Below are 19,287 nucleotides of genomic sequence, written 5' to 3' on the forward strand. Positions count from 1 at the left end.
GAGGAGAAAAGAAAACTGAAAACAAAAACACAGTCTTGTGTACTTTTCCATACATTCCCATTCGCCTGCCTTCAAAAACATTTGCTCTCCGCTCTGTAGTGCTTCCTTGTTAGACATGTTTTAGTGGAGAGAGCAAAGGGAAAGGAAATACAGATGAAAGTGTGTGTGTTTGAGAGGTGAGGGGGGAGTAAAGAGCAGCGTTGTGTGACAGTGGTAGGGATGGCTCCATGCTGAAACATGGCGCACAATCCTGTTAACACATACAGGTGTGTCTGCAGAACGTCATGTGGGTCAGCAGCAGAACTTCCTACAGTCTGCAGCCAAAAACACACCGACCTCGGCGTCAAGTTCCACACCGCCTAACTTCTCTCGCAGCAGCCGCAACTCCCGCTGAGGAGGCTGCGACTCATAAATACTCAATCTACGGATACCTAGCTAGAACATTGTTTTCACTGTTGCATAACACGGAGACCACATACACACATACAAACCGCCTTTGTGTATCTCAGTTGATGACTTCACAGTCCACTATGACCACACATCTCCACTAGGTGGCGCTTCGCCAGACTGATCGTCAACTCTCCAGTTTTGAAGCAGCACAGGGAGGTAACTGGAGGGCGGTGAGGGGAAGAGGGACGGCCCTCCTGGAGTCACAGAGCTCGGGAATGTCGGTGTGCCTTCTGTTTGTTTTTTGTTTCTTTTTTTAAAAATAGTGTGTTCAAATCACAGATCCATTGATTAACCTGGCTGAGGTGGAGCGGGGTTCCCCCTTGTTCTGAGGAACCAACATGGCCGCCCTTTGCTTTAGTCAGGGAGGCCAGTTTACCAACAGCCCCCCCAACCACCAGCAGCACCGTGGTCTGCTCTGAGGCCCCTGGCTGTCTGCCTGCCTGCTGGCCTTCCTGCCTGGCGGCGGGTTAAGCGGTTATCTTGGACTTGGAGGATGGAGCCATGCACAGAGTGGCCTGTGGGATATGTGGAGAGAGCCTGGAGCTAGAGGCGCCTGGGACCCTGTCATCTGTTGGCTGGAAAGTAGTTAGGGTCCAGGTAGTTGTAGCCCGTGCTCTGCGGCAGGCAGTAGTCCCTGTCCAGAAAGGTGTCTGTCTGGTGCACTGGTTCCAAGTGGTGGTTAGGCTTGTGGGTCTCGGTCTTGAACAAGCTGGAAGACGAGAGGGAAAAAGGGGAAATGTTGTCAGTTTAAGAGCCACTGTCTTGGCTGTCTAACGATCCCGTGGTGAAGGAAGAATTCATAAACATCAGAGAAAAGAGCAGCTAAACTATTTTACTGACTTCAACTTCAACTGGGCTGTGTATTCAAAACCAATACCTGCTGACCGTACCATGTTTTGTCATCTATACAGATAGCACAGAGCACTTGTTGGATTTTCGATATATGTCATGATAATTATGGACGTTGGATTGATATCAGCACTGATGACTGGCATTTTTTAATAGATTGGTATCGGCTAATATTAACCAGATTAAAATGCAGATCCTTTCTTTACTGTATTCTGCTGCATTTTGTCCACCTCAGCTTGCTAGTGTTGTGGCACTGCTCTCCTTTATCACAGCAGGGCTCTACAGTGCGATCTGCATACACAAGTGAATATTAGATTGCGTAAAAATGATTTGAAATTATTTCATGAAATAATTTGTGTGAGTTCAGATACTGAGGGTGGCAAAATTCAAAGATTCTCAACACATATCTCCTCTCTTTCTTAATAGCAAATACAGTACAAAACAAAAAACTTGATTGCGACATCCATAGCCATAATATTTTGGTTGTTGTAAATCTATTAAAAACTGTTTATGAATAAAATAACAAAACAAGTCAGTTTTTGGTGAATCAAGTGAATTGAACACCTCACAAATACAAAGATCCATCATCACTTCAGCAAAACTGAAAAATGTCTCACCAGTCGGAGCAGTTGGAGCAGAAATCGACTGAGTTGTCTTGCGGACAATCCTGACAGTGCCACCGCACTCCCTGGATGGGCTCCATGCCGCAGACGTCACACTGCACAAAACACACACACACGCACACCTTCAGAACATAATTTTGGAACCGTATAAAACGTATATTCAATGCTGGTAAAAACTGTCTTTGATTTCTTTAGACAATAACATCTGAATGTCTTTATGAGACACATAAAGTGTCACGGATAAGCTAGTATTTCTGAAATGGTAATACTACAGTAACACTATATTAGTATAATACTAATAATGTGAAATGTCCGTCAAGCTCCTGAAGTTCGCGGACGACACCACCCTCATCGGACTCATCCCTGGAGAGGATGAGTCTGCCTACAGGTGGGAGGTTGACCATCTGGTGACCTGGTGCAACAACAACAACCTGGAGCTTAACGCTTCAAAGACAGTGGAGATGGTTGTAGACTTCAGGAAGAGCGCACTACACACACAAACACTACTTATACGTTATATTAACGTACATCACCCCTGTCCCCCCTGCGTTACATTAACGCACCCACCCCCTACTGGACACTTTATCTGGACACTTTACTTTATTCAGGTCACTGCACTGTTTTTTTTAAATTTTTATTCTTATTCTTATTTTAGCTTTTATATTCTACTTATTTGTTATCAAAACAATAGCACCTTCAGACCACAGCAAATTCCTTGTAATGTATGTTACTTGGCAATAAACAGTTTCTGATTGTGATTCTGAAATGTCAAATCAAGCTACAACTGCTGTAATCTATTTCCAATGTGAAGCTTGAAAATGCCACAAATAAAGTAAAACATGCATTTTCTATCATTCAGTGGTTTATTTTTTGATTCCAAGCTGTAAACAGATGCAACATCTTTCTCCTATTTGACATCCTCCTCTGTTTTTGTTGTGTGCTGCATTGTGGCAACTTTATCAACTCTAAAAGGTGGACGCAGTCCTTTTTAAACACTCTTCGTACTGTTTTTTGTGCTTGTGTTTATATGTAATTGGGACACAAACTTTGTCCCTCTTGACCAACTTGCAGTATAATCCCTCTGACTCATGGGATGGGACAACATTACCCCTTGAACATTGAGGGCAGGTGTACAGGTGTGTAGAAAACTGGCTTTAATGTTGTCAGTGTGTCTTCACCTTGTAGCCTACGTGCCGTACCACGGCCTTGTCCTCCTGGATCTCCTGGAGCGTCTGTTTTTTCAGTCGCTTCAGCTCTAAAAGCTCTTTGTATTCTGGCAGATTTCTTAACTCCACAGGTATACCCTCCTCGTCCTAAGTGTAAGGGGAGGGAAAGACAAACACACACAGATTCATAAACGTGCACACTCACAGAAATAAAAAAAAACAAAGAGGAGATGGCTGATAGGCATCAGGACATGCACAGACAAAACATCTCTACATGACTCCAGTGATCCAATCTGATCACTTGAGTCATGTATCTCTAGATGTTTTATACCCTGCAGACATATTTGCTGCCACTATTGATCAATCTAATTTTAGCTGAACAAGAGCAACGTATCCATAAAAACCAGTCTAGGTTTTCCTCTGTTTGGGCAGCAATGTTGTAGTCAGCTGAAAGTACGAGTGCAAACCTGTGTCTCCTTCACAAAGGCACCTGACGTCTGCTAGCTCTAGCCTATACAAACCTCCACCTTCTTACGGGGGGCTTCAGAAATGAAAAAAGTGGCTAAGTGCACCATTTTATTGTCAAAACCATCAGTCCCACTTCCGGGTCTTGACAGGAAATGGCTTTGTGAGAATTTGCCCTCAGCAGACTGTCATTCCTTCCTGCAAACACGGACGAAGTAAGGGACAACCTGGTGAAGTGAGAAATGATTGTGGCCCATGCTGGAAACACCTTCATGACTTTACTTCGTGCTGGCGGTGTCAGAGGTTTTGCTTGCCGGTGGAGCCAGCAGCCTGTGTTCTCAGCAGGGCACAGCGACCCGGTTTTACTTAAAAGGCTACTGCCATCAAAGGGAGAAAAAGAAAATGTCAGCGCTCGGGTAACGGCGAGAGTCAGGAGTCGCGCAGTTCAAATGGAAACAGAGGAGAGGCGAGGCTGGCCGGGCCCCCTGCTCTGATTTAGCCGTTTTCAAATGTACATGCTGCCATGATTGAAGCTGGAAAAAAAGGGTTCAGACGTGCATGATCAAGGGCCAAATGCCTTATTTCATCCAAAGGTGGATGTTAAGAGGGAGAGGGACAGTCTGTCATATGAAAGCAGACGTAAGTGACAAGGCACGGAGCATGGGCGCAGTTTCTTGCTTTGCCTTGTCTGGAATGGATTTAAATAAACTGGTCAGGTATAAAACAAGCTCCCCAAGGCACATAACGTGCTTTTTTTCCCCCGTCTTTATCTTACATGAGGAAGAGGGGGTTAGACTGTGGACGGTGAGAGAGAGACGAGGAAATGTGAGCTTGTGATTACCTTAATTAAGCAGCAAAGTACCACAGTCTGGTCGGTGATCAGTGACACGACAAAGTCAGGGGAATATAATCAGTTACAAGACAAACTCCCAGGACAAAATAAATGGGAGTTGGACGTGTGCAGAAAGACGTATATTTAGAAATAAAGAACAAGCAGTGCGGCCTCGAGTTATTAGTGTTCTGTGATGTGACAGAGGACTGACCGAGTCATCAGCAGAGGGGTCCTGCACGCTGCTGTAATAAGCCGAGCGCTCATCGTCTTCATCCATGAAGACTGGAGGCTCATAGGAGGTCAGGAAAGTAGACGGCCGGTACAGGTGCTTGTTAAGGTGGTGCTGCCTCTTACTGGATGCCTGAGGAACAAAACAGGTACAGTTATAAGAGCAGGCAGTTTTAAACAGGTCCCCTTAAACATCCACAGTCATTTCTTAGAAGTCAATATTAAAATTATAGCACTTTTGCACATGCTTAAAAGTAGGGCTGGGCAATACTTTCCAATATCAATATACCTTGATGTGGCAAAAGTATGCAAAATTAGATAAGAAATAATGACACTGATGCTCAACACAATGAACAGATTTTGTTAAATGGATACTGAAGTGCTTGCAATCATTTTTTTTTGCCAAATGATGACACAATATAAGCTGATATTACCAGCTGATTTTTATCATCACAGCTACGTCGGTATCAGCTTATGTTGGCTGACAGATAACGAGATATTGCAGTTAAGATATGTTTGTTCACCAGAGTGCAGTTTATTTTTCAAATGTACGTGTTCGCTCTGAGAACATTTCACAATCCCCCACAATCAAAACACACCAGGGAACTAATTGCCCACTCCTTACTTACAGACACTTAACATTCAAGAAGAAAATAATTTGTTTAATTGACATTAGTTAACTCAGTTCGGGGTTTGGTAAATAGGTAAATTACCTTTTTAGTGTACATGCACAGGTTGGGTGTTCTTCCAGGCACAGGGATACCAGCTTTTGTCAGTTTGATGAAGTACTTTTGAACCCTACTGGCAACCTGGAATGTTTTAACAGAAAAATGGCTGCGTTAATGATTTCCAACTGAGGAACAGCTGCTTGAAGTAATTGAGGTCACGCAAATGTGTGATCCAGGTACTTGCAGGGGGTGCAGTTAACACACAAGTATGTCTTTGCCTTTTTGCAAACTGCCACACTCAATTTAACAGTTTCCTTCCATAGCAAAGACACACAGCTATATCAATGTCAGGACATGCTAGTAAAAACAAACGTGGACAGTGGTGCAACCGGTTCAAAGACAACTGAAAATATGTTGTTTAGCTGGCGACATACACTTTTAGCCAAGTCAGGTTGTCATCAAGTTTGTGGCTTCTTTGAGGTGAATTCTTTCTCAAGTCATAGCAAATTCTGTAATTTGTTCTTATGTTTTTATAATTATGTACAAATAAACCAAATATTCTGAACTATGTCATAAGTGTGGATAAAACAAACATGCATTTTTTTCAGTTAATCCCGACTCTCTTTGTCACCTGTTTTGCTGTTCGATTGCCGAGCTCATCAGCAATCTTCTGCCATCTTCTGGACTCGACTTCCTCGGGAGGAAACTTAACAAGAAGCTGCTCCAGTTTTTTCTACCAAAATAGACAAAACAGCCGGTGAAAACAAGTAGGGATACATTTGTTTTTACTGCGTAAATGATAATACGCAGCACTGGTACATTTCTATTTAATGTATCTAATATGCTTTTTTCACAAACCAGATATGCACCATTCAAAAACAGGTGGGTAAATGTAGAGATTGTAATTCATCATTTCACAAAATATGTTAGATATTTAATAATACATTTAGAATATTTTTCTAAAAAGTGAGAAATGTGTTAATAAATCAATCAATCAATCACCAAATAACCAAAACATGTTTCAATACTAGTGTCATCAAGCGTTTCTTCACACACTCATTCTGATAAAATACAGTGCAACATCTTACACACTTGCCACCTACCTGTTCCTCCACAGTCCACAGCTGGTTAAATGTGTCAGACTTGTTTGGGTGACAAATCCTCCCCCTGATCATCTGTCAAAGAAAACACGAGCGACAGCCATGTTAAAAGACTGAGACGATACAAAAATAATGGGCACTCCACCATTTGAAGAGATCTGTGCATATGATCTGCCTGGCACACTGAATCCATCAGTTTGACGGACAAAAGATGTGACTCGAGATTTGTCACTGGGAAGACGCAGAAAAACAGCAACTCTTTTGACTGACAAACAAAATCCTGTTAGACTTCAGAGGGTAATCCGGGAGAAAGCAAATGTGCTTTCACAATATAAACAGAGAGAGCAACAGGAATAATCAAGGACTTGTTTGCTTAGTGCTAAATACATGGCGCTGTCTAACAGGCCTCAGTGGTATCAAGGTATTACGGTATACCAGGGTATTTAGATTTTCAATACCGTCAAAAATACACTCCTCTACTGATACAGAGATGTTGTAGTGATGTGATGTATTGTAGTGCACAGCAAGTGCCACCAGAGGTTAGTCTCTACTGGTGGAACAGGCAGCTGAGCTGAGAAAGTTGGCGACTGTGAGTGGTGGGGATAACATTACTACGGAGCCTCGGAGCCAGGCCCTGCGGAGACCCTGCCTGTCCGCCTAGCTCAGAGCGGCTCCGGAGGAGAAGTGACCACGAGAGGAGCAGCAGCAGGCCGGGCAGGAAGCGCTGCGACCGTATACCCTGGTGAAATGTCAGGAGGGTATGAAAAAATACATATTGCCCAAGCCTACTGTCTAATGCCAACAATCAATTAAAACTGAAACCTTACTGCCAATACAATGTGGGAAAAAGACCCACATACATAACAGAGAGGCAGGCTCCTCATGTTTCCATAGATACCATCTTTTGTGCTCACATGCGCTGCATGCTTAACTCTGCCGAGGAGTAAGAATGGGGGAGATGAGGTTGGAGGAGGCCAGGCAGTGTGTGTGATGATAACGTGATGATTTGTAGGCCAACCTGCAGGAGGTCGGTGACTCACCAGCTACAGTTAGGAACGGATGTAGCTACATCTGCACTAAAGATATATAGCGGAGTGTGTGTGTTGTGCAGATTATTTTAGTAAAGAGGCAGAGTCATACCTGCGCTTGCCTGCCGTTCTCCAGAGCGTCACTAGTGGGCAGAGGGGAGTACATGGTGGAGGATTCGCCTTCCTTCTTGGGCTCCACGGGACTTTTTGGTCGGGCTGGCAAACCTGAAAGGAGGAAATGATCAGAATTAGTCATTTTAAATGGCAAAAAAAATCTGTGTTTATTTTGATGAGAATATTTACACCAAGATAAAAGGCAAATAAAAAGTATACATGCCTTGGTCAAAGATCAGCTTTAGCCGCCTGGTTTTGCGTTTCTTGTCGCAGAACTCTCTCTCAAAGTCACCGAGGCCTGAGGTGTACTGCTCCCACGCAATGTCAGGGAGCTGGACGACTCGCTGAGGACACGGCAAGCCCAAATTCACCTGAGGGTCACAAGAATCGGGCGTCGAAATCCATTAACAAATAACCTCATAACTTCTCTAACCCATAACGCAAAAAAGGTTAGATATATCACAACATGAGAAACCAACAGACGCTGCAAGACAAACTTTTGGGCAATTTTCTACTTTTGTTGGGTATTCTTATATGATAACTTTGTAATTCGTCCTTTTATAATCCTGCCTTCAGTCTAGTCATTGCTTAACATAATTCAAGTTGGCACATATTACTGTCATTTTTTGAGATTTTTTTCAAATAGCTCCCTCAACAGGGGCTTTTTAGTGATTCATGTGTATAGATTCAAGAGATGGATGGTCAAACGTGTGCTGTGGAGGGCCTCCATCTTCATAAGGAGCTTTACTAAAACTTTCACCACATGATATGATCACACTCTCATTTTCTTTTTCTTGTATACGCAGTATCAGTCTCTGTGCAAACACATTCACATATGCTTATGATAAAAAATGTTATTGTTAAGCAGGTTCTTGCCTTAAGACCTGCATCAGGTACATTCACCTGACTGCACTAATTCATTAATTAATTTACCTTGATATTTTACTGAGTAAGTAGTCAAAAATATCTCAAGTAGAAAAGGTGGACAATGTGCAAATCCTGGCCCAGTTGTGAACAGGTGCAGCACAAAAAATAGTGATATAGTAGAAAAGGAGTCCTGGTCTGCACATTGAATTTTACAAGCTCCCAAATATTTATTCAAGCAATGTTTCAACCAGCAAGGTACTCCTCAGGCAAAAACCAAGAACAAGATCTTTCGCGCCACGTCTCAGAGAGAGGTTGATTAAAAGTAAATTAACTTTACTAAAACATGCACGTTGTCTTTGCACATTTTATACAACTCATTTGCATAAGTTGTTTGTTGTACACATAAAAAAACATTCTCAGTGGCCCCTTATATAACATCAATCTTTACCGAGCTCATAATGTTCTCAGAAATGTATAAATTCAATTACACGTTTTTATTGAGGTCATAGTTAATGATGGTGTTGTACAACATTATATTGAGGTGATTGTAATTGTTTGTCCTTTCCCATTTACATTAATTTAGTTAGACTGTACGGGTGTACCTAATAAAGTGGACACAGAGTTAAGAAACAAGGACACTGTCTGTTACCCGTTTCTGCAGCTGCTCCACAAAGCTGATGGGATCAGTGAGTGCCTCTCTCTGTTGACGCGCCAGCGTCTCCAGGTCCAGGATGGCCTGCGTGCGCTGGGCCTCAAGAACTCCGATGGTCTGCAGCAGCCTCTGATAACTTACACGGAGGGAAGCGAGGTTAGACAAATGTGGAAGGAAGGGACTGCTTACATTATTTAACCTGACACTTACAATGCTGCAATGCATCAAACTTTTAGACCCCAGACCATGCATAATTCAACCATGATGCTGAGAGCCTAAATACTTGCACAAGACATGAGCCATTCCCCAATCCTTACCACCTATTTTGCAAATAATGTGTTTACAGGTGTTTGTGTGTGCTAGAGGTCTTGGCAGTGGCTGGAAATTATGCATCTAAAACCAGCTGCTTTGGCAATTACCTAAAACCATTAGTTTCTTTTCTAGTGTAGCCCATCAAGAACTGCAGCTGGTGAATAAAAATTCAAATGGTAAGAGAAAATACACTTCACCCTCTAAAACAGGGTTTTGATCTGTAACTGTGCACTCTGTGATTTTACAGCAATATAAAAACCTTTGCATGACAAACACTTGGGCTTTTGTAGTGCTTGAGGAGCCTTCCATGCTGACCTTTCCACTCACACCCTCTGGGGCAACAGGAGAACTGCAAACTGAGCTGTCAGTGACTAAGTGTGGTACTGACTCAGAGGCCTTACAGTGTGAGCAGAGCTGCAGGAATCGACAGGATTGTGACAGCATCCTACATGGCTACAACCTACTGCAGGTGCTCAGTGAAGCAGAGTGGATCAATCTCCCCTAACAGGACATGAATGAAAATCAATGCACATGACACAATTTATTCAACGGCTGCCGGTGGTTTGAAAATCCTACAAGCAAAACGTTCAAACGCGTCAACTATGTTTAACCTCGAATCCCTTCATTAGTTACAGACACCGTCCTTTTACACTACGCAAAGCTCTGGTGACCTTGTACAGCATTGCTCTGCTTCAAGGCAAACTGTAAATCTGTCTCTGCAGCAGTGGTACCAAAACATACTCCTGCTTGCTTTCTGTACTACAGAGTGACTCTGATTCAAATGTAAGGTCTCTGCAAAAGAAAGCATGCTGATTTCCTCAGATAAACAGATGATCTGTGCATTAATCTGTTTGAGGGAAATGAGCAGGACTTGGCTGTGCTTCTCAGCACTCTGGACTCCCTCCAGGTGTCCAGGGACAAGCCTGGTGTTCCATTGCCACCTACTGGGCCCAAGGTCCACTGACAAACACTGGTGCCAAATGAAAAGCCGGCCAGGGCAATAGTGTTGCTATGTTAATGACTGATAATCAAGGACAGCCTTCTGGTAGGTAGAGGGAACTGTAAAACTAGACAGAGCTGAAAGATGCAAATACAAGATGTTCTGTGTATACATCATTAGTCATGTCAATTCTCCATATTGAGCAACTGTAAAATGCCTAGTCATGCTTCCCTAAAAATGACTCCTCACTGTATTGATCTGAGCCTTCACAAATTCTCCTTACTCAGCAGAAACCTAAAACTTGGCATGTCACAGACCTTGATCGAATTACGTTGAAATACGAGAGCAGTGAAATCTTATTCTATAGTCAATCTCCAAATTTGAAACGATCACCAATACTGGTGTCAAAGACAAAGGGACCTCAGCTGATGATGTCTCCAAGCCCCCACAGCCCTCTGCCCCTCCTCCTATGATGATGCATCATGAATCAGCTGCCCTGCCACAGTGCAGTTAGCAGTGCCCGACTGAGCGCAGCATGGGACCTGTCCACAGACATCAACATCCCATCTCGCATGACAACTGTCAACAACACAAGGAATAAAGCCTGACACTGAAAAATCATTTCCCCCTGAAAAAGAAAAAAAACAACACACCATATCCTCATCTTACTGAGAAAACAGAGGCAATCAGAGGAGTAATTTTAACATCCAATCCCTGGACAATTGGCAGCTAATTCACACAATCACAGCACCAGATTGAAGGTGGAAATTAAATGCTGAAACATGTAAAACCTGAACAATAAGACAGGAGCTACAGTTGGATGCTCACTGATTTTCCCATAACAAATGAAAGACTCCAAAAATAAATGTGATAATTAAACATTCTGTCTATGCGTTGGTGGTGTAAAAACCCAGTTACACTTGTATGCCAATTCCATGTTTTCTTTCATTTGTTTTTGGAAGTAAGGGATGAGTGCCTGCTAACCAAAAAGGCTAACAATGATTTCCCCCCCCCCCCTTACATTTACATATAAAATAGACAAATATAAGTCAAGTCATAAGTCAACGTAGCCACCATGACGACACCCATTGGTTTGTGGACTACCGTTTTGCAGCCTCAAGTTTGGCATTTTGGCCGTCGCCATTTTGGTATTTAAATGAAACAATCTAAAAGGTTTAGAGGAGAAAAATAACTCATGAACATATTCAACCTGTGAGGAGGGGGTCACACCAGAGCCAAAAAGGTTGAGAACTACTGAAGTAGCTTAAATAATCAGGACACAAGCATAGTTTTGGATACAATAAGACTGATTCTCCTACGTATTTCACACTAAGCACTTTCAAAACATCATAATATTCTTGGCACATATAAATCCTCCTCAACTCAAATGCATCTGTGGTTCATTCAAAACCAAAGACCATAAGTAACGCAATGATCACAGCATACAGTGAACAACATGTGTGAGAGCTACATCAACAAAAGATGAGGAGAGCGCAGAATCCCCGGGGAGCTTCCACATACTCTTTGTTGTGTTTAAGAGCCAGGTGGTCCGACTCAAAGTAATACACGTCTGGCTCCTCCTCTTCCTCCTCCTCCTCTGCAGCGTGGCTCTGTGTCAGCTCCTTGCTTCTCTCGGCCTCTTTGCCCTCCACAGGCCCACCATCCTCACCACCTGCCCTGTCCCCAGTTTCCACAGAGACCAGCTCCTCACAGGAGGGGCCAACAGAGTCTGAGGGAGCAGGTTCCTCCACCATAGGACAATCCTCCTCCAGCCCAACCACCACCTCCCCCTCTTCCCTCAAGGGACCATTGTCTCTGGGAGGAGAGCTGAGCTTGGAGGAGGAGGCCTTGCCACCGGTGGCAGCCCTCCTGGGTGAAGTCCGCAGGGTGTATCTGTGTTCGTAGAGCTCTGTGAAAGAGGGGGGCGTGCTGGATATTGAGGGGTTGCACCCTGGCTCTGTGGGGGAGGGGGTTGTTGCTAGTGGGGGTGTAGTTTCTCCTGAGTTGCTGTTGTTGTTGTTGATTGGACTACTGTTTATGTTGATGGTCGTGGAGGAGGTGGAGGCAGCAGCTTCCTGCACTGGTGTTAGCGGCCGGCCGTTGGTGTCATTCTCACTCTCCATCACCTGCTCCTCGTGGGCCAGACACAACGAGTCGCCCACCACGTCAACCTCCACCTCCTCCACCTCCTGCTCCTTGGCCACTATCAACTCAGGGACAGGATCCTCTGGAACAGCCTCAATTGTCTGCGCAGATGAGGCTGGCGATTCCCCTGAGCCAGAGACCTCCACCTGCACAGGGACAGAGTTTCTACAAGGCACAGCAGGGTCAGGGGATGAGGGAGCCCCCGTCTGACTACCGTTGAGCAGAGACGGGCAGTTGGTGGCAGAGGTGGGATTTGCACTAGGCTCTTCAGTCAGTGTGCTAGGTTCCTCTGCTTTATTCTCTTTGAGTCCATTCGAGGCCTTGTGAGCATTTGGGGGCTGAGCTGCCCCCTCACACTCCACATGGCCATCCTCTGCCTTCCCACCTGTCAGCTCACAATCCTCTTTACTGAGGACAGGTGAGGCAGGAGCTGTGTTAGCAGAGTTTTGGCTGGGAAGTTCTTCACAACTGTTGTCCTTGTTAGGCTCTGGGACAGAGACTGGACTTTCAGGTTTCAAAGGCTCAGGGTCCTCCTCGTGTCCCTGAGACTCTCCAGAGCGGGAGCACCGCTTGGCCCTTTTGATTTGAGGACAGGCATCCCGCGCCCCCTTCACTCTATCACAGTTCTCAGGACTAATGTCTTTTTCTAAACAGGACACGCCCCGCTTCCTGGAGCTGGTCCATTGCTCCGCCTCAGCTGGAGAAGCATTTGGGTCAGTTACCTTTCCTTGCAATGAGGCCTGCTGCTGGCCATCCTGCTGTGTGTCCTGCTTCGCGTCCTGCTTTGACTCCTGCTTGGAGTCCTGCTTTGACTCCTGCTTAACGTCTTGCTTTGACTCCTGCTTAACGTCTTGCTTTGACTCCTGCTTAACGTCTTGTTTGGTGTCATGCTTCGACTCCTGCTTGCCGTCCTGCTTCGACTCCTGCTTACCCTCTTGCTTCGACTCCTGCTTGCCCTCCTGCTTGCCGTCTTGCTTCGACTCCTGCTTGCCGTCCTGCTTCGACTCCTGCTTGCCGTCCTGCTTCGACTCCTGCTTCTTCTTGGGCGAGCGGGCCCTAGTTGGCGGAGACACGGAGGTCTCCTCCGGCTGGGCGATGCTGCGGTTCCTGAGGGTTCGACCACAAAAGTTCTCATCCAATCCATTGAGCCCCACTGACGACCTTGTGACACGCGAGGAACGGGACGCGGCCATACTACGGCGTGTGCCTACAGTCTCCTCATCCTGGTGCTCTCTCCCCTGCAGCAGAATGTGGGCACCTGCAAAACACACACAGATATATGCACTGTATTAAGCCAAAATAATCACTGAAAACTGCAAACCTTTACAGCTCAGTGGTTACACCAAAGCACTACCTTTGCACCAGCTATAGGTTTGATTGGTTTCAACAGCCAGCCAAGCTAAAAATGAAATCAACAGTACCTTGGGGTGTTTCAAACAAAAGCATTCAACAAAAGACCTGTGTTAAATATCGCTCGGGTCATTTCTCAGATCACACCAGAGGGGTATTGATTTCTCCTGTCATTGTAGCTAAGCAACACCTTCTGTCCACAGGCAAAACTATGTCTTATCCCAGGTCTGTACAAATTACAGCCCTTCCACCTACATTTTAAAAAGGTGGAAGATCTTATACTGGCACAAGATAAAACAGAAACAATAAGGTCCAATCTTCCATCTAGCCTAAGAGACCAATCACACAGTCTCTTTCGACACTTCGCAAATGTCACAGCTTTGAGGCTCATCTGTATGTGCTTTGTAACTCAAGAGATAAAGGTGACTACAGCGCAGCAAGCATTTTAAGTAATGGAAAAGCCCCCAAAGCTGGAAAGCAGATGATTGACAAAAAGGTAGACTACCTACATTAAAACCAAAAATAATAGCAAACAAGCAATCATACAGAATGTGTGTATGTTTCAGTAAGGGAATATTTATTTCCTTCCTGCAGAGATTACTGCTTGTTCTGTCACACAAAGAATAAATATGGTTTAGTGGTTGACTGACACAGAAGATACACTGTAATTCTTACACCCAATTCAGCAGAGATAACACTGCGGACATAGGTGTGTCATCACACACTGTAGGCTATTTATCTCTTTGTAACTGGTGTGTCAGAGGACTAACGGGCTGCAATCCCTCCACAACTTATCAGAACGTACAAAAATTGAAATGCTCTGACAACAAGAATCCTACACAAGGCTTACAGGCTTAAAGTGTGGACAACCATAGAGGCTTAGCACATGACGATTCACTTCCTGACACAATTTAAGGGACAACAAAGCCATCCCAAACTCGCTCTGTGTGTCGCCTGAGGTATCCCGCAGAAGAAGTACATCACTGTGCATCAGAACAGAAATCCTGGCTTACAGTGTCAAAATTAACACAATTCAAATGCTACCAGGCACTAATAGTCAATCTTGGATATCTTATTCTATACTAAATAATCAATTTCACAGATAGTCTTCAGACACTAAAAATTCAAATGTAATCTGGGTCAGACAATCTATCATAAACACTATAATTTCACTCAAGACAGCTTTACTTTACATTTATTTCACTCACATCAAGGTTACTATTGAGGCAACAGACCTTGATTAACAGAGCTGGGTTAGTCATCAACATATATAAATACATACATATATATAGCCATCTTATTCTGGTTTCTCTCAGTATTTTGATGCTGCACATAGCATAAAGGTCATAGAGTGAAGCGGTTACAAAGCAATGTATTTAAAAAGAAAAAGGAAAACGGGAAGGTGAGGGAAGACTAAAACCTTGATAGCAAAGTAGCTTTCATTTTACAAATAACACCTCAAATAATAGAGATTACGTTAACGTTGCTTTGGAAATTCATCGATGTGAAGAACAATAAAGAATACACAAACTAAGTTGCTCCATTTTCCAGACATTAACCAACAACAAAACAACTCATTTTAGTGGGCAGGTCTGCGACTGTAACCTTAATCATCTATAAATCTTAATCTAGGTATACAGTAATTAGTAATTATTAAACATGCAGTTAATGAAAGCAGAGGGAAATTTTAAGGTTACATCGGGAGGATAAAGAAAACGGCCTGCCCTGGTTAGAACACGTGTATTCATCAAAATTCCCAATCAACACACACTTACACACAGTCACACAACTGAACTGAAGTATCCTCTAGATGATAGCATCAAGTAATAAATCTAACAACAGACGACAATGAAGACAAGACGTGGTAAAGGTCGTATTAAAGTGACATTCTGGGGAAGATGATCTCACTTGGTATTGCAGAAGATGAGACATAGTCATAAAGACATTATTGCATCAATTAGCATTGCGGACATGGAGCTCATTTACATGAATTCCAAGTACATCAATCCGTCGGCCGACCTCTGTCATAACTGATTTAAAAGCTCTCTGTTGCCTTTCTTCGGACAATCCCTCCCTCCCTGTGTTAGCACAGTGTGGGACACAGTGTGGGACACAGTGCTAACACAGCAACATCAAAGCCAGTGGCTTCCGGGGCTACAAATACATTTTGATAATATTTCTTCAGGGAGCTAACATAATAGTCACCTGGAATAAGAAATACCACATGCACCTATTACTCACACTCCGCTAAAGACTCCAGCTGAGGAAGCTAATGTGATTTGTCCATGCATAAAATAAGAGCGAGAAAGAAAGAAACACACAAAGGGGGGAGCAGGGGGAAGGTTATTCAGACTGAGCACTTACCCTCAGACACAAATCGACAAAACTAATTAAGCCTCCTCATCTGACCTGCTCTCAAAAACCAGAAAACTAATCACTACTTCAAAATGATTAGGGTTACAGTTTAGATGAATAACTATAGGAAAATTTTGCTTACACTTCCTTGTCCCAATAATTAACACATTGCTGGCATAACTGGCAAGGCCTCAATTAATAATTAATCAATACACGGCTAATGCTGCCTTCAGGTGCCTGTTGGAAATATCAGAATAAAAGTTTTGCGCCCATGGTACGATACAAAGCAAGTCGTAATTACTTTGAAAATCTGACTACCCTATCTAAGCTTAGGCTCCAACTAATGTAAAACACGCCTGACAGAGGTGCAATGACTGGAATGTCGTAAAATACAGTGCAAGTGGTTAGACAGTGTGAGGGATTGCTTGCTTTTTTCCAGTGCACACTGTTACCAAGTAAATACGCAAGAACTTTTTACATCTTTCTGAGAGCAAATAATTAATAAACTCCTTAAATGACAGGGGTTTCCTTGGCTGTGGGATGTGTAGTGAATTAGCATCAAACCATAAGTTACAACATAGATTCCCCCAAAGTATACACGCTACAAACATTTAAATAGATATACTTTAGGCCAGTGGTTCCATGCCTGGAAAAGATTATTCTGAGGGATAAAAAGAGTAAGTATTATTATTGAAATATTTCTGATACACACTGCTGAATTTTTCAGACTTTTATTCAATTTTTGTTATTTCTCGTGAAGTACTGGATACTTTTAACTCGTCAGTAACTCAAGTGCTTCAAATTTAAAAATCTGATACTGCTAAACCAGTCTTTGGTTGAACTGCTTATAACTCATGTCAACGCTAAGGCTATAATGTCTGACGAGGGGTCGCAAGAAGACATTGCTTTGTTTTATGGGGTCAAAAGCCAAAAAGGTTGAGAACTGCTGCTTTACACCACAGACCAGCATTTGATTTGTGTTCACTCTCTACTGTTGGTGGGTATATGGCAGTGGATAGTGCTCAGTTAGTGATCCAGAGAGAAATGTCATATTTTTGTGGGTATCTTTTGTGTCCTACATAAACAAGTAACCGTGATAACTTCTACTGAATAAAACACAAGAGAGATTATACAATCCCTGTCCTTTCAAGGACCATCTCAGCACACCAGGTCCCTCACAGTAAATCCCTCAGGTACTAATTTACCATTTTGCTGTAATAAGCTTTGAGCAACTTAATTACAGTCTTAACACAATACACTGCCATGTCTCGCCAATGATCCCGACATGGTAAAGACAGCTAATAATAAATAGGAAAATAACAACTTATGCTCACATGCAGCTTGTTAACCATCCATTTAGAAAGTGTCAAAGCCTGTTATTAGTCAGTGCAACTACCTAGACAGGACCCATGTGTGATTGTAATTCTCAATCAAACCACTTCCTGTTCTTCACTAAAGCGCGTGTTTGGTGGTGAAGTTATGTTAACACGTGGTAATTACACTACTATTATCATGACAGACCTGGACTTGCAGATGGGTCATTTGCCATACTAAGCGAAACATTTGTTTCAATGAGATTTTAAGGCTGTAAACTCCAGCTGTACATAAGTAAACACACACACCTCACAAGCTAAGTGTGAAGGCTATTGTTGGCAAACCAGCTAAGCTAACGTCCATAACTGAGTTTGGGATGAGAATTTTGCTTTATTACAAACAAACAAGCTCTGTGCTGTTTTACCGTCGTGTTGGACTTTTCATCTCTGTTGCTGACCTGTAGTTCAACACTTCCATGGGGCCTACTGGCAACAAAAAATCCACGGAGTGGTGTTGGTATACATACCGATGAGAATCGCTCAAATCCCAACATCCCAGCTAATCAGCTGCCGCGAGCTCAATGTCGACAAAGTTGGAGGAACGAGGAGTCTGATAAACTAGCGGGACTAGACAACGTTGCAGCTGCACGTGCCGCCGGTTAAGTTAACACTAGTTTGTAGCAGGTGAACTCTAAAGTTCAGGATTAAAACTCCTACCACACGTTTAGGCAAAACAACCCAGTGGGTTCATGGAGCTGGCGAACCAGGTAGACGTTAGCATGGACCAACTTCCAAGCAAACGTTACTAAACCTAGCTTGCCGTTTAGCGGGCTAACCTTAGCAAACTAACTTACCGTTAGCTCTTGGGCTAAATATAAAACATTAACGCTTGAGACACCAAGGTGCAGACTGTTGCACCCTTGAAATTCAAATATTATCTTAAACGCTTCCCATGACACCCAACGGACAAGTACACTACAATCTAACAAAGCCAATTTTCTTTTTTTTTTCTTGTGAACGACTAGTTAGCCAAGTTGGCTAACGTTACCTTCGCTAGTTCTTCTCGGCTAGTTTTGCTGTTAACTGCATCGTGCAGAAAAGAATCGTGGCGATTTCAGATGTAGCCCCTCTAGTTGCGTTAGCTTACTGACATCGGGTACATGTTAGCTAAACTAGCTTGACAACTGATACGGACAAGTCAACCAATAATACATATACTGAAGGAGGGAATCGATACTAACATTATGTTTCGCCGAGGTTTACATTTCAACTGCTGCGCACAGACACAAGCAGCATGCTTAGCAACCAAGCGGTATAACGGCAGTTGGTAACCAGTTAGCAGCTACGGCTAGCCGCGGCAGCCTAATATTAGCTAGCCAAGCTAGCTGATTGTTCCGCGCATAACTTTGCCGATGTATTTGTGTACTTCCAACAATGCCGGTCATAGACATTTTTGGTGGACTAACGAATTCAGGTTTTGTCATTTGCTGTACAACAAGCACCGAACAGGAGGTACACTTCTAAATAGCGTTTGTAGCTCAAGAATTACACATACCTCACTTCCGTAAATTTGCTGCACGTTCGGCCGCAGCCATGTTTTCAATCCAGTCAACTAGTCGGGGTGTGTGAGCCGATTCAACCGCGCTCGTCAAAATGCAACACTATACTGTACATTTTTGCCCCTGCCAAGAGTGCAATCGGTCACACAATCTCCGGGTCACCTCGCTTAATTGATGAGTATTTAGTGACACTTTGTCATGATGGGCAATACACGGCATAGTTGACTTTTTTTTTCCTAATTTGTCCCTTGTTTCTCATCTAACAACCACT

At 43.5% G+C, this 19,287-nt stretch overlaps 1 protein-coding gene across 1 annotated transcript; it reads right to left on the minus strand.

The window, feature by feature from the left end:
- Nucleotides 1-342: 342 nt before the first annotated feature.
- zzz3 (zinc finger, ZZ-type containing 3) lies at nt 343-19,043 on the minus strand. Its single transcript, XM_070918960.1, has 12 exons — nt 19,013-19,043; nt 11,816-13,697; nt 9,040-9,178; nt 7,747-7,894; nt 7,522-7,634; nt 6,385-6,456; nt 5,913-6,014; nt 5,327-5,422; nt 4,597-4,746; nt 3,101-3,235; nt 1,917-2,017; nt 343-1,159 (listed from the first exon to the last, which is right to left on the minus strand). The coding sequence occupies exons 2-12, from the start codon at nt 13,630-13,632 to the stop codon at nt 1,015-1,017; spliced, it is 3,018 nt and encodes a 1,005-aa protein (XP_070775061.1). The 5' UTR covers nt 13,633-13,697; nt 19,013-19,043; the 3' UTR covers nt 343-1,014.
- Nucleotides 19,044-19,287: the final 244 nt, after the last annotated feature.

The sequence above is a fragment of the Enoplosus armatus genome, chromosome 14, assembly GCF_043641665.1.
Source record: "Enoplosus armatus isolate fEnoArm2 chromosome 14, fEnoArm2.hap1, whole genome shotgun sequence".
NCBI lineage: Eukaryota > Metazoa > Chordata > Actinopteri > Centrarchiformes > Enoplosidae > Enoplosus > Enoplosus armatus.